Raw genomic sequence first — 14,596 nt, 5'->3', positions numbered from 1 at the left:
AGAATCCACTACAAGCACAACACCAGCAACAGCTGAAATACCAAAGGCTCCAGCCCTGGCTACTGATGTACCCACAATTACAACACTATCAACAGATTTTCCCACAACCAGTGTATCCACAGTGGCACCTACTACAATCCCAAAACAGACAACTGTGGAGACAACTTCTCTGGACACAACAATAGTTACACCTGAAGTAATCGAAACAACCAGTGCAGCACCAACAACTACGAACATAACAACAGATTTAACTACAACTACTACATCCACAACCATAGCTACTATGAGCACAGTGCCAGCAACTGCTGAAATAACAACAGCTCCAACCGTGACTACTGAGGTACCCACAACTACAACACTCACAGATATTCCCACAACTAGTGTATCCACAGTGGAAACTACTACAATCACTACACAGACAATTGCTGAGACAATTGCTCTAGCAACAACAACAGTTAACACTGAAGTGTCCACAACCAATGAAACTCCAACAACAACAATTATAACAACAGATTTGCCTAGAAATACTGCACCCACAACTGAAACTACTACAAGAACAGCACAAACAACTGAGGAAACAAGTGCTTCACCAGCAATAAATCTAGACACTACTACTGAGGTACCCACAAGTACAACACTAACAACAGATATTCCCACTACTAGCGCATCCATAGTGGAGTCTATTACAACCACACAACAGATAAATGCTGAGACAACTGCTCCAGATATGACAATAATTACTACTGAAGTATCCACAATATCCAATGAAGCACCAACTACTACAATACTAGCAACAGATTTAACTACAACTCCTGCATCCACAACTGAACCTACTACAAGCACAGCACCAGCAACTGCCGAAACAACAACGGCTCCAGCTATGACTAATGAGGTACCCACAAGTACAACACTAACAACAGATATTCCCACTACCAGTGTTTCCACAGTGGAGTCTACTACAATCACAAAACAGTCAACTGCTTTAGAAACAACAATAATTACTACTGAAGTACCCACAACCACTAATAACGAACAAACAACTACAATTGTAACAACAGATTTGTCGACAACCACGGCATCCAGAAATGAATCTACTACAAACACAGCACCAGCAACTGCTGGAACAACAGCAATGGCTGTAGACACTACTACTGAGGTAGCCACAACTGCAACACTCATAACAACAGATATTCCCACTACCAGTGTGTCTACGGTGGAGTCTAGTACAAACACAAAACAAACAACTGCTCAGACAACTGCTCTAGAAACTACAATAAATACTACTGCAGTACCCACAACAACCACTGAAGCACTGACTGATTTAGTAACTGCTACTGCATTCCCATCTCAGCACATTACAAATGCTTCACCAACTACAGTAGCTTCAAACAGAACTACTGAAATGCCAACAACTAAAGCCACAGAACAAACAACTGAAATGCTAATAACAAGTTTGTATACTACTGCTGCAGCCACCCTTCAGTCTACTACAAGTCCAGCAACTGCAGGTTCAACTGCATCACCAAGGACATTAAACTCAGAAACTACCACAACTAATTCACTCAGTACAGCAGCTAATTTAATAACAGTACCCATTGCTCCAGTAACTGTCCCAGATATTGCAGGTCCATACAATCTGACAACTATCAATGCTACAACCACCTATCTACCAACATCAGGAGGAATGAGACAAAACAGAAAAATGTAAGTATTTCATAACTTAATATATAACCGTACACCATAAGAAATGACAAACATTGAAAGTATTTAACAACATACTTCTTCTAATTTTAGTTCTGCAGTGGTCTACAGCAGGCTGGTGTTTAACTCCTCCTCTCCTGTCCCCACTGAGATTTTGGTCCTCAATGCTACTGGAACTCTGTTCAGCTCTCGACGTGCAAACCTCAGTGATTCTACTGAAGTGTTGAATGTCACTTACGACAGTATGTTGTTTTCAGAATTTTATTATACTGGTACACTTATCCACAACATTGTACCACCGTTTCAAAAATCCTTTTTGAATGCATTAAACTAAAAGCCATTTGACTTGTTCCACAGAAATTTCAGAAACTTCCTATGCAATCATCTTCACATTCAACGTCACAAATATCAGCATGCCCGAGAGCACTGTCCTCATGAATGACACATACATCCAAGTGAAGAACTCAGTCAACATCGCTGTAAGTCAAAATAATTATTAATTTTTCAGAACTTGTGTCATAAATTGGTCTGAAATAAACTTGTAGATTTTATCCTTAACCTTGGCCCAGCTTGTGCCTGTTTTAATGATCTGTTTAAGCACTGTACCTCAACCAATATGAGTTATATCATTAATAGTGCTATTACTTTATTTTTCTAATATATGTGTCTGAGTTATTTCATATGCTCCATATATCATTCAACAGTGATATGTGGAATAAATGATGAGAAATAATTTTTAATTGCAAGATTGTATATTTCATTAATGTATATGTAAAATTTATTGTAGATCTGGGCAATATTGATTAGATCATCAATTGGTTAATGTAAAAAACTTTGTGAGTCAATTTCACTATACAAATTTTTTGATGCTGCGGCCTAACTCGCGTCAGAATGAGGTTTTTTTTTTCTTGATTGATCTTGTTCCTGAATCCACATATTCTACTGATCCATTTCAGAACTGTGGCTTGACTAATTTAAGCTATATTATTAATTTTCATATTAATAATTACTTTTCTTATGCATTTTTGTTGAGCAATTTGACATGCTCTGCGTATCACACAACAGGGAGAATATGTCATGATAATTTTAAAGTGCAAGATTTGTGTATCTCAGTATTTTATATGTAATTGAAAATGTATTTGAGATTAGGGCAACATTGATTTGATAGTCAATTGATTCACTTAAATACCTTTTATTGTTAAATAAAATGTGTTATTAGAACTTAAACCCTTTGTTTCTGTCTCCAGCTAAACACACTGCTTAATGAACCTAGTGCAGATCTGTTTGAACCCCAGAGATCTGACTTCAGGTTAGTTCACAACAGAAACCATTTATTTTGTGAAATTTTTAACTTAATGCCTTTGTGCAATAAATAGTGTTGTAATTATATTTCTTTCATTTTCTTGAACCAGAATGTTAGCAAACCAGGTTGAAGGTAACATGGAGTACAGCTTCCAAGAAGGAGACACCAAAACACCAATCACCTTCCTTAATGAGCTCAAGACCCAGAGTGGTACGTTTAGTCACAGTATTGTGTATCTTAGCTCCTCTATTCCTTTTAATTGATAGTTTTTATTCTATTTTAATGTAACGTTCCTTTAACAAATTATTGTTCTTTCTTGTAGCCTCACCTACAACGGTTTCTCCAATGGCTACAAGTAATCTGATTGTGACTTCTGCAGCAACTCCTTCCAAAATGTATGTTAAATCCATAACAGATATGTTTCAAGTACACTTAAAAACTCTTTATTGATCTTCATTCAAAATTAATCAATATGATGATTTTTCCCTTCCAGTTCTACTTCTGCAGTGGTCTACAGCAGGATGGTGTTCAACTCCTCCTCTCCTGTCCCCACTGAGAGTTTGGTCCTCAATGCTACCAACACTTTGCTCAACTCTCGACGTGCAAACCTCAGTGATTCCATTAAAGTGCTGAACGTCACCTATGAGAGTATGTTTTCCTTTCTAATTTAATTTCACTGTTACAACTGTGTCCAACATTGTGCCACCGTTCTAAAAACCCTTCTGTAATCCACCAAACTAAGAAAAACTTTCGATATTTTCCACAGAAATTTCAGAAACTTCCTATGCAGTCATCTTCACGTTCAACATCAGTGATATCAGCATGCCTGAGAGCACTGTCCTCATGAATGACACATACACCCAAGTGAAGAACTCTGTCAACATCGCTGTGAGTCAATTTCACTATACAAATTTTTCGATGTTGCGGCCTAACTCGCGTCAGAATGAGGGTTTTTTTTTCTTGATTGATCTTGTTCCTGAATCCACATATTCTACTGATCCGTTTCAGAACTGTGGCTTGACTAATTTAAGCTATATTATTAATTTTCATATTAATAATTACTTTTCTTATGCATTTTTGTTGAGCAATTTGACATGCTCTGCGTATCACACAACAGGGAGACAGAGAATATGTCATGATAATTTTAAAATGCAAGATTTGTGTATCTCAGTATTTTATATGTAACTAAATTGAAAATGTATTTGAGATTAGGGCAACATTGATTTGATAGTCAATTGATTCACTTAAATACATTTTATTGTTAAATAAAATGTGTTATTAGAACTTAAACCCTTTGTTTCTGTCTCCAGCTAAACACACTGCTTAATGAACCTAGTGCAGATCTGTTTGAACCCCAGAGATCTGACTTCAGGTTAGTTCACAACAGAAACCATTTATTTTGTGAAATTTTTAACTTTCATGCCTTTGTGCAATAAATAGTGTTGTAATTATATTTCCTTTATTTTCTTGAACCAGAATGTTAGCAAACCAGGTTGAAGGTAACATGGAATACAGCTTCCAAGAAGGAGACACCAAAACACCAATCACCTTCCTTAATGAGCTCAAGACACAGAGTGGTACGTTTAGTCACAGTATTGTGTATCTTAGCTCCTCTATTCCTTTTAATTGATAGTTTTTATTCTATTTTAATGTAACGTTCCTTTAACAAATTATTGTTCTTTCTTGTAGCCTCACCTACAACGGTTTCTCCAATGGCTACAAGTAATCTGATTGTGACTTCTGCAGCAACTCCTTCCAAAATGTATGTTAAATCCATAACAGATATGTTTCAAGTACACTTAAAAACTCTTTATTGATCTTCATTCAAAATTAATCAATATGATGATTTTTCCCTTCCAGTTCTACTTCTGCAGTGGTCTACAGCAGGATGGTGTTCAACTCCTCCTCTCCTGTCCCCACTGAGAGTTTGGTCCTCAATGCTACCAACACTTTGCTCAACTCTCGACGTGCAAACCTCAGTGATTCCATTAAAGTGCTGAACGTCACCTATGAGAGTATGTTTTCCTTTCTAATTTAATTTCACTGTTACAACTGTGTCCAACATTGTGCCACCGTTCTAAAAACCCTTCTGTAATCCACCAAACTAAGAAAAACTTTCGATATTTTCCACAGAAATTTCAGAAACTTCCTATGCAGTCATCTTCACGTTCAACATCAGTGATATCAGCATGCCTGAGAGCACTGTCCTCATGAATGACACATACACCCAAGTGAAGAACTCTGTCAACATCGCTGTGAGTCAATTTCACTATACAAATTTTTCGATGTTGCGGCCTAACTCGCGTCAGAATGAGGGTTTTTTTTTCTTGATTGATCTTGTTCCTGAATCCACATATTCTACTGATCCGTTTCAGAACTGTGGCTTGACTAATTTAAGCTATATTATTAATTTTCATATTAATAATTACTTTTCTTATGCATTTTTGTTGAGCAATTTGACATGCTCTGCGTATCACACAACAGGGAGACAGAGAATATGTCATGATAATTTTAAAATGCAAGATTTGTGTATCTCAGTATTTTATATGTAACTAAATTGAAAATGTATTTGAGATTAGGGCAACATTGATTTGATAGTCAATTGATTCACTTAAATACCTTTTATTGTTAAATAAAATGTGTTATTAGAACTTAAACCCTTTGTTTCTGTCTCCAGCTAAACACACTGCTTAATGAACCTAGTGCAGATCTGTTTGAACCCCAGAGATCTGACTTCAGGTTAGTTCACAACAGAAACCATTTATTTTGTGAAATTTTTAACTTTCATGCCTTTGTGCAATAAATAGTGTTGTAATTATATTTCTTTCATTTTCTTGAACCAGAATGTTAGCAAACCAGGTTGAAGGTAACATGGAGTACAGCTTCCAAGAAGGAGACACCAAAACACCAATCACCTTCCTTAATGAGCTCAAGACACAGAGTGGTACGTTTAGTCACAGTATTGTGTATCTTAGCTCCTCTATTCCTTTTAATTGATAGTTTTTATTCTATTTTAATGTAACGTTCCTTTAACAAATTATTGTTCTTTCTTGTAGCCTCACCTACAACGGTTTCTCCAATGGCTACAAGTAATCTGATTGTGACTTCTGCAGCAACTCCTTCCAAAATGTATGTTAAATCCATAACAGATATGTTTCAAGTACACTTAAAAACTCTTTATTGATCTTCATTCAAAATTAATCAATATGATGATTTTTCCCTTCCAGTTCTACTTCTGCAGTGGTCTACAGCAGGATGGTGTTCAACTCCTCCTCTCCTGTCCCCACTGAGAGTTTGGTCCTCAATGCTACCAACACTTTGCTCAACTCTCGACGTGCAAACCTCAGTGATTCCATTAAAGTGCTGAACGTCACCTATGAGAGTATGTTTTCCTTTCTAATTTAATTTCACTGTTACAACTGTGTCCAACATTGTGCCACCGTTCTAAAAACCCTTCTGTAATCCACCAAACTAAGAAAAACTTTCGATATTTTCCACAGAAATTTCAGAAACTTCCTATGCAGTCATCTTCACGTTCAACATCAGTGATATCAGCATGCCTGAGAGCACTGTCCTCATGAATGACACATACACCCAAGTGAAGAACTCTGTCAACATCGCTGTGAGTCAATTTCACTATACAAATTTTTCGATGTTGCGGCCTAACTCGCGTCAGAATGAGGGTTTTTTTTTCTTGATTGATCTTGTTCCTGAATCCACATATTCTACTGATCCGTTTCAGAACTGTGGCTTGACTAATTTAAGCTATATTATTAATTTTCATATTAATAATTACTTTTCTTATGCATTTTTGTTGAGCAATTTGACATGCTCTGCGTATCACACAACAGGGAGACAGAGAATATGTCATGATAATTTTAAAATGCAAGATTTGTGTATCTCAGTATTTTATATGTAACTAAATTGAAAATGTATTTGAGATTAGGGCAACATTGATTTGATAGTCAATTGATTCACTTAAATACATTTTATTGTTAAATAAAATGTGTTATTAGAACTTAAACCCTTTGTTTCTGTCTCCAGCTAAACACACTGCTTAATGAACCTAGTGCAGATCTGTTTGAACCCCAGAGATCTGACTTCAGGTTAGTTCACAACAGAAACCATTTATTTTGTGAAATTTTTAACTTTCATGCCTTTGTGCAATAAATAGTGTTGTAATTATATTTCCTTTATTTTCTTGAACCAGAATGTTAGCAAACCAGGTTGAAGGTAACATGGAATACAGCTTCCAAGAAGGAGACACCAAAACACCAATCACCTTCCTTAATGAGCTCAAGACACAGAGTGGTACGTTTAGTCACAGTATTGTGTATCTTAGCTCCTCTATTCCTTTTAATTGATAGTTTTTATTCTATTTTAATGTAACGTTCCTTTAACAAATTATTGTTCTTTCTTGTAGCCTCACCTACAACGGTTTCTCCAATGGCTACAAGTAATCTGATTGTGACTTCTGCAGCAACTCCTTCCAAAATGTATGTTAAATCCATAACAGATATGTTTCAAGTACACTTAAAAACTCTTTATTGATCTTCATTCAAAATTAATCAATATGATGATTTTTCCCTTCCAGTTCTACTTCTGCAGTGGTCTACAGCAGGATGGTGTTCAACTCCTCCTCTCCTGTCCCCACTGAGAGTTTGGTCCTCAATGCTACCAACACTTTGCTCAACTCTCGACGTGCAAACCTCAGTGATTCCATTAAAGTGCTGAACGTCACCTATGAGAGTATGTTTTCCTTTCTAATTTAATTTCACTGTTACAACTGTGTCCAACATTGTGCCACCGTTCTAAAAACCCTTCTGTAATCCACCAAACTAAGAAAAACTTTCGATATTTTCCACAGAAATTTCAGAAACTTCCTATGCAGTCATCTTCACGTTCAACATCAGTGATATCAGCATGCCTGAGAGCACTGTCCTCATGAATGACACATACACCCAAGTGAAGAACTCTGTCAACATCGCTGTGAGTCAATTTCACTATACAAATTTTTCGATGTTGCGGCCTAACTCGCGTCAGAATGAGGGTTTTTTTTTCTTGATTGATCTTGTTCCTGAATCCACATATTCTACTGATCCGTTTCAGAACTGTGGCTTGACTAATTTAAGCTATATTATTAATTTTCATATTAATAATTACTTTTCTTATGCATTTTTGTTGAGCAATTTGACATGCTCTGCGTATCACACAACAGGGAGACAGAGAATATGTCATGATAATTTTAAAATGCAAGATTTGTGTATCTCAGTATTTTATATGTAACTAAATTGAAAATGTATTTGAGATTAGGGCAACATTGATTTGATAGTCAATTGATTCACTTAAATACCTTTTATTGTTAAATAAAATGTGTTATTAGAACTTAAACCCTTTGTTTCTGTCTCCAGCTAAACACACTGCTTAATGAACCTAGTGCAGATCTGTTTGAACCCCAGAGATCTGACTTCAGGTTAGTTCACAACAGAAACCATTTATTTTGTGAAATTTTTAACTTTCATGCCTTTGTGCAATAAATAGTGTTGTAATTATATTTCTTTCATTTTCTTGAACCAGAATGTTAGCAAACCAGGTTGAAGGTAACATGGAGTACAGCTTCCAAGAAGGAGACACCAAAACACCAATCACCTTCCTTAATGAGCTCAAGACACAGAGTGGTACGTTTAGTCACAGTATTGTGTATCTTAGCTCCTCTATTCCTTTTAATTGATAGTTTTATTCTATTTTAATGTAACGTTCCTTTAACAAATTATTGTTCTTTCTTGTAGCCTCACCTACAACGGTTTCTCCAATGGCTACAAGTAATCTGATTGTGACTTCTGCAGCAACTCCTTCCAAAATGTATGTTAAATCCATAACAGATATGTTTCAAGTACACTTAAAAACTCTTTATTGATCTTCATTCAAAATTAATCAATATGATGATTTTTCCCTTCCAGTTCTACTTCTGCAGTGGTCTACAGCAGGATGGTGTTCAACTCCTCCTCTCCTGTCCCCACTGAGAGTTTGGTCCTCAATGCTACCAACACTTTGCTCAACTCTCGACGTGCAAACCTCAGTGATTCCATTAAAGTGCTGAACGTCACCTATGAGAGTATGTTTTCCTTTCTAATTTAATTTCACTGTTACAACTGTGTCCAACATTGTGCCACCGTTCTAAAAACCCTTCTGTAATCCACCAAACTAAGAAAAACTTTCGATATTTTCCACAGAAATTTCAGAAACTTCCTATGCAGTCATCTTCACGTTCAACATCAGTGATATCAGCATGCCTGAGAGCACTGTCCTCATGAATGACACATACACCCAAGTGAAGAACTCTGTCAACATCGCTGTGAGTCAATTTCACTATACAAATTTTTCGATGTTGCGGCCTAACTCGCGTCAGAATGAGGGTTTTTTTTTCTTGATTGATCTTGTTCCTGAATCCACATATTCTACTGATCCGTTTCAGAACTGTGGCTTGACTAATTTAAGCTATATTATTAATTTTCATATTAATAATTACTTTTCTTATGCATTTTTGTTGAGCAATTTGACATGCTCTGCGTATCACACAACAGGGAGACAGAGAATATGTCATGATAATTTTAAAATGCAAGATTTGTGTATCTCAGTATTTTATATGTAACTAAATTGAAAATGTATTTGAGATTAGGGCAACATTGATTTGATAGTCAATTGATTCACTTAAATACCTTTTATTGTTAAATAAAATGTGTTATTAGAACTTAAACCCTTTGTTTCTGTCTCCAGCTAAACACACTGCTTAATGAACCTAGTGCAGATCTGTTTGAACCCCAGAGATCTGACTTCAGGTTAGTTCACAACAGAAACCATTTATTTTGTGAAATTTTTAACTTTCATGCCTTTGTGCAATAAATAGTGTTGTAATTATATTTCTTTCATTTTCTTGAACCAGAATGTTAGCAAACCAGGTTGAAGGTAACATGGAGTACAGCTTCCAAGAAGGAGACACCAAAACACCAATCACCTTCCTTAATGAGCTCAAGACACAGAGTGGTACGTTTAGTCACAGTATTGTGTATCTTAGCTCCTCTATTCCTTTTAATTGATAGTTTTTATTCTATTTTAATGTAACGTTCCTTTAACAAATTATTGTTCTTTCTTGTAGCCTCACCTACAACGGTTTCTCCAATGGCTACAAGTAATCTGATTGTGACTTCTGCAGCAACTCCTTCCAAAATGTATGTTAAATCCATAACAGATATGTTTCAAGTACACTTAAAAACTCTTTATTGATCTTCATTCAAAATTAATCAATATGATGATTTTTCCCTTCCAGTTCTACTTCTGCAGTGGTCTACAGCAGGATGGTGTTCAACTCCTCCTCTCCTGTCCCCACTGAGAGTTTGGTCCTCAATGCTACCAACACTTTGCTCAACTCTCGACGTGCAAACCTCAGTGATTCCATTAAAGTGCTGAACGTCACCTATGAGAGTATGTTTTCCTTTCTAATTTAATTTCACTGTTACAACTGTGTCCAACATTGTGCCACCGTTCTAAAAACCCTTCTGTAATCCACCAAACTAAGAAAAACTTTCGATATTTTCCACAGAAATTTCAGAAACTTCCTATGCAGTCATCTTCACGTTCAACATCAGTGATATCAGCATGCCTGAGAGCACTGTCCTCATGAATGACACATACACCCAAGTGAAGAACTCTGTCAACATCGCTGTGAGTCAATTTCACTATACAAATTTTTCGATGTTGCGGCCTAACTCGCGTCAGAATGAGGGTTTTTTTTTCTTGATTGATCTTGTTCCTGAATCCACATATTCTACTGATCCGTTTCAGAACTGTGGCTTGACTAATTTAAGCTATATTATTAATTTTCATATTAATAATTACTTTTCTTATGCATTTTTGTTGAGCAATTTGACATGCTCTGCGTATCACACAACAGGGAGACAGAGAATATGTCATGATAATTTTAAAATGCAAGATTTGTGTATCTCAGTATTTTATATGTAACTAAATTGAAAATGTATTTGAGATTAGGGCAACATTGATTTGATAGTCAATTGATTCACTTAAATACCTTTTATTGTTAAATAAAATGTGTTATTAGAACTTAAACCCTTTGTTTCTGTCTCCAGCTAAACACACTGCTTAATGAACCTAGTGCAGATCTGTTTGAACCCCAGAGATCTGACTTCAGGTTAGTTCACAACAGAAACCATTTATTTTGTGAAATTTTTAACTTTCATGCCTTTGTGCAATAAATAGTGTTGTAATTATATTTCCTTTATTTTCTTGAACCAGAATGTTAGCAAACCAGGTTGAAGGTAACATGGAGTACAGCTTCCAAGAAGGAGACACCAAAACACCAATCACCTTCCTTAATGAGCTCAAGACACAGAGTGGTACGTTTAGTCACAGTATTGTGTATCTTAGCTCCTCTATTCCTTTTAATTGATAGTTTTATTCTATTTTAATGTAACGTTCCTTTAACAAATTATTGTTCTTTCTTGTAGCCTCACCTACAACGGTTTCTCCAATGGCTACAAGTAATCTGATTGTGACTTCTGCAGCAACTCCTTCCAAAATGTATGTTAAATCCATAACAGATATGTTTCAAGTACACTTAAAAACTCTTTATTGATCTTCATTCAAAATTAATCAATATGATGATTTTTCCCTTCCAGTTCTACTTCTGCAGTGGTCTACAGCAGGATGGTGTTCAACTCCTCCTCTCCTGTCCCCACTGAGAGTTTGGTCCTCAATGCTACCAACACTTTGCTCAACTCTCGACGTGCAAACCTCAGTGATTCCATTAAAGTGCTGAACGTCACCTATGAGAGTATGTTTTCCTTTCTAATTTAATTTCACTGTTACAACTGTGTCCAACATTGTGCCACCGTTCTAAAAACCCTTCTGTAATCCACCAAACTAAGAAAAACTTTCGATATTTTCCACAGAAATTTCAGAAACTTCCTATGCAGTCATCTTCACGTTCAACATCAGTGATATCAGCATGCCTGAGAGCACTGTCCTCATGAATGACACATACACCCAAGTGAAGAACTCTGTCAACATCGCTGTGAGTCAATTTCACTATACAAATTTTTCGATGTTGCGGCCTAACTCGCGTCAGAATGAGGGTTTTTTTTTCTTGATTGATCTTGTTCCTGAATCCACATATTCTACTGATCCGTTTCAGAACTGTGGCTTGACTAATTTAAGCTATATTATTAATTTTCATATTAATAATTACTTTTCTTATGCATTTTTGTTGAGCAATTTGACATGCTCTGCGTATCACACAACAGGGAGACAGAGAATATGTCATGATAATTTTAAAATGCAAGATTTGTGTATCTCAGTATTTTATATGTAACTAAATTGAAAATGTATTTGAGATTAGGGCAACATTGATTTGATAGTCAATTGATTCACTTAAATACCTTTTATTGTTAAATAAAATGTGTTATTAGAACTTAAACCCTTTGTTTCTGTCTCCAGCTAAACACACTGCTTAATGAACCTAGTGCAGATCTGTTTGAACCCCAGAGATCTGACTTCAGGTTAGTTCACAACAGAAACCATTTATTTTGTGAAATTTTTAACTTTCATGCCTTTGTGCAATAAATAGTGTTGTAATTATATTTCTTTCATTTTCTTGAACCAGAATGTTAGCAAACCAGGTTGAAGGTAACATGGAGTACAGCTTCCAAGAAGGAGACACCAAAACACCAATCACCTTCCTTAATGAGCTCAAGACACAGAGTGGTACGTTTAGTCACAGTATTGTGTATCTTAGCTCCTCTATTCCTTTTAATTGATAGTTTTATTCTATTTTAATGTAACGTTCCTTTAACAAATTATTGTTCTTTCTTGTAGCCTCACCTACAACGGTTTCTCCAATGGCTACAAGTAATCTGATTGTGACTTCTGCAGCAACTCCTTCCAAAATGTATGTTAAATCCATAACAGATATGTTTCAAGTACACTTAAAAACTCTTTATTGATCTTCATTCAAAATTAATCAATATGATGATTTTTCCCTTCCAGTTCTACTTCTGCAGTGGTCTACAGCAGGATGGTGTTCAACTCCTCCTCTCCTGTCCCCACTGAGAGTTTGGTCCTCAATGCTACCAACACTTTGCTCAACTCTCGACGTGCAAACCTCAGTGATTCCATTAAAGTGCTGAACGTCACCTATGAGAGTATGTTTTCCTTTCTAATTTAATTTCACTGTTACAACTGTGTCCAACATTGTGCCACCGTTCTAAAAACCTTTCTGTAATCCACCAAACTAAGAAAAACTTTCAATATTTTCCACAGAAATTTCAGAAACTTCCTATGCAGTCATCTTCACGTTCAACATCAGTGATATCAGCATGCCTGAGAGCACTGTCCTCATGAATGACACATACATCCCAAGTGAAGAACTCTGTCAACATCGCTGTGAGTCAATTTCACTATACAAATTTTTCGATGTTGCGGCCTAACTCGCGTCAGAATGAGGTTTTTTTTTTCTTGATTGATCTTGTTCCTGAATCCACATTTTCTACTGATCCGTTTCAGAACTGTGGCTTGACTAATTTAAGCTATATTATTAATTTTCATATTAATAATTACTTTTCTTATGCATTTTTGTTGAGCAATTTGACATGCTCTGCGTATCACACAACAGGGAGACAGAGAATATGTCATGATAATTTTAAAATGCAAGATTTGTGTATCTCAGTATTTTATATGTAACTAAATTGAAAATGTATTTGAGATTAGGGCAACATTGATTTGATAGTCAATTGATTCACTTAAATACCTTTTATTGTTAAATAAAATGTGTTATTAGAACTTAAACCCTTTGTTTCTGTCTCCAGCTAAACACACTGCTTAATGAACCTAGTGCAGATCTGTTTGAACCCCAGAGATCTGACTTCAGGTTAGTTCACAACAGAAACCATTTATTTTGTGAAATTTTTAACTTTCATGCCTTTGTGCAATAAATAGTGTTGTAATTATATTTCTTTCATTTTCTTGAACCAGAATGTTAGCAAACCAGGTTGAAGGTAACATGGAGTACAGCTTCCAAGAAGGAGACACCAAAACACCAATCACCTTCCTTAATGAGCTCAAGACACAGAGTGGTACGTTTAGTCACAGTATTGTGTATCTTAGCTCCTCTATTCCTTTTAATTGATAGTTTTTATTCTATTTTAATGTAACGTTCCTTTAACAAATTATTGTTCTTTCTTGTAGCCTCACCTACAACGGTTTCTCCAATGGCTACAAGTAATCTGATTGTGACTTCTGCAGCAACTCCTTCCAAAATGTATGTTAAATCCATAACAGATATGTTTCAAGTACACTTAAAAACTCTTTATTGATCTTCATTCAAAATTAATCAATATGATGATTTTTCCCTTCCAGTTCTACTTCTGCAGTGGTCTACAGCAGGATGGTGTTCAACTCCTCCTCTCCTGTCCCCACTGAGAGTTTGGTCCTCAATGCTACCAACACTTTGCTCAACTCTCGACGTGCAAACCTCAGTGATTCCATTAAAGTGCTGAACGTCACCTATGAGAGTATGTTTTC

At 35.9% G+C, this 14,596-nt stretch overlaps 1 protein-coding gene across 1 annotated transcript in view; it reads left to right on the top strand.

The window, feature by feature from the left end:
- LOC118810746 (mucin-17-like) overlaps window positions 1-14,596 on the top strand; it is a 72,786-nt gene that overhangs the window by 45,848 nt on the left and 12,342 nt on the right. The window contains 43 exon segments of the mRNA XM_036574772.1: window positions 3,327-3,399; window positions 3,498-3,652; window positions 3,771-3,892; window positions 4,315-4,376; window positions 4,481-4,581; window positions 4,694-4,766; window positions 4,865-5,019; window positions 5,138-5,259; window positions 5,682-5,743; window positions 5,848-5,948; window positions 6,061-6,133; window positions 6,232-6,386; window positions 6,505-6,626; window positions 7,049-7,110; window positions 7,215-7,315; window positions 7,428-7,500; window positions 7,599-7,753; window positions 7,872-7,993; window positions 8,416-8,477; window positions 8,582-8,682; window positions 8,794-8,866; window positions 8,965-9,119; window positions 9,238-9,359; window positions 9,782-9,843; window positions 9,948-10,048; window positions 10,161-10,233; window positions 10,332-10,486; window positions 10,605-10,726; window positions 11,149-11,210; window positions 11,315-11,415; window positions 11,527-11,599; window positions 11,698-11,852; window positions 11,971-12,092; window positions 12,515-12,576; window positions 12,681-12,781; window positions 12,893-12,965; window positions 13,064-13,218; window positions 13,337-13,431; window positions 13,433-13,459; window positions 13,882-13,943; window positions 14,048-14,148; window positions 14,261-14,333; window positions 14,432-14,586. Coding sequence (XP_036430665.1) covers window positions 3,327-3,399; window positions 3,498-3,652; window positions 3,771-3,892; window positions 4,315-4,376; window positions 4,481-4,581; window positions 4,694-4,766; window positions 4,865-5,019; window positions 5,138-5,259; window positions 5,682-5,743; window positions 5,848-5,948; window positions 6,061-6,133; window positions 6,232-6,386; window positions 6,505-6,626; window positions 7,049-7,110; window positions 7,215-7,315; window positions 7,428-7,500; window positions 7,599-7,753; window positions 7,872-7,993; window positions 8,416-8,477; window positions 8,582-8,682; window positions 8,794-8,866; window positions 8,965-9,119; window positions 9,238-9,359; window positions 9,782-9,843; window positions 9,948-10,048; window positions 10,161-10,233; window positions 10,332-10,486; window positions 10,605-10,726; window positions 11,149-11,210; window positions 11,315-11,415; window positions 11,527-11,599; window positions 11,698-11,852; window positions 11,971-12,092; window positions 12,515-12,576; window positions 12,681-12,781; window positions 12,893-12,965; window positions 13,064-13,218; window positions 13,337-13,431; window positions 13,433-13,459; window positions 13,882-13,943; window positions 14,048-14,148; window positions 14,261-14,333; window positions 14,432-14,586 — 4,332 coding nt within the window.

Source organism: Colossoma macropomum, unplaced genomic scaffold (assembly GCF_904425465.1).
Source record: "Colossoma macropomum unplaced genomic scaffold, Colossoma_macropomum, whole genome shotgun sequence".
NCBI classification, from domain to species: Eukaryota; Metazoa; Chordata; class Actinopteri; order Characiformes; family Serrasalmidae; genus Colossoma; species Colossoma macropomum.
The sequence above is the reverse complement of the archived record's forward strand: the minus strand, read 5'-3'. Positions and strand labels throughout refer to the sequence as shown.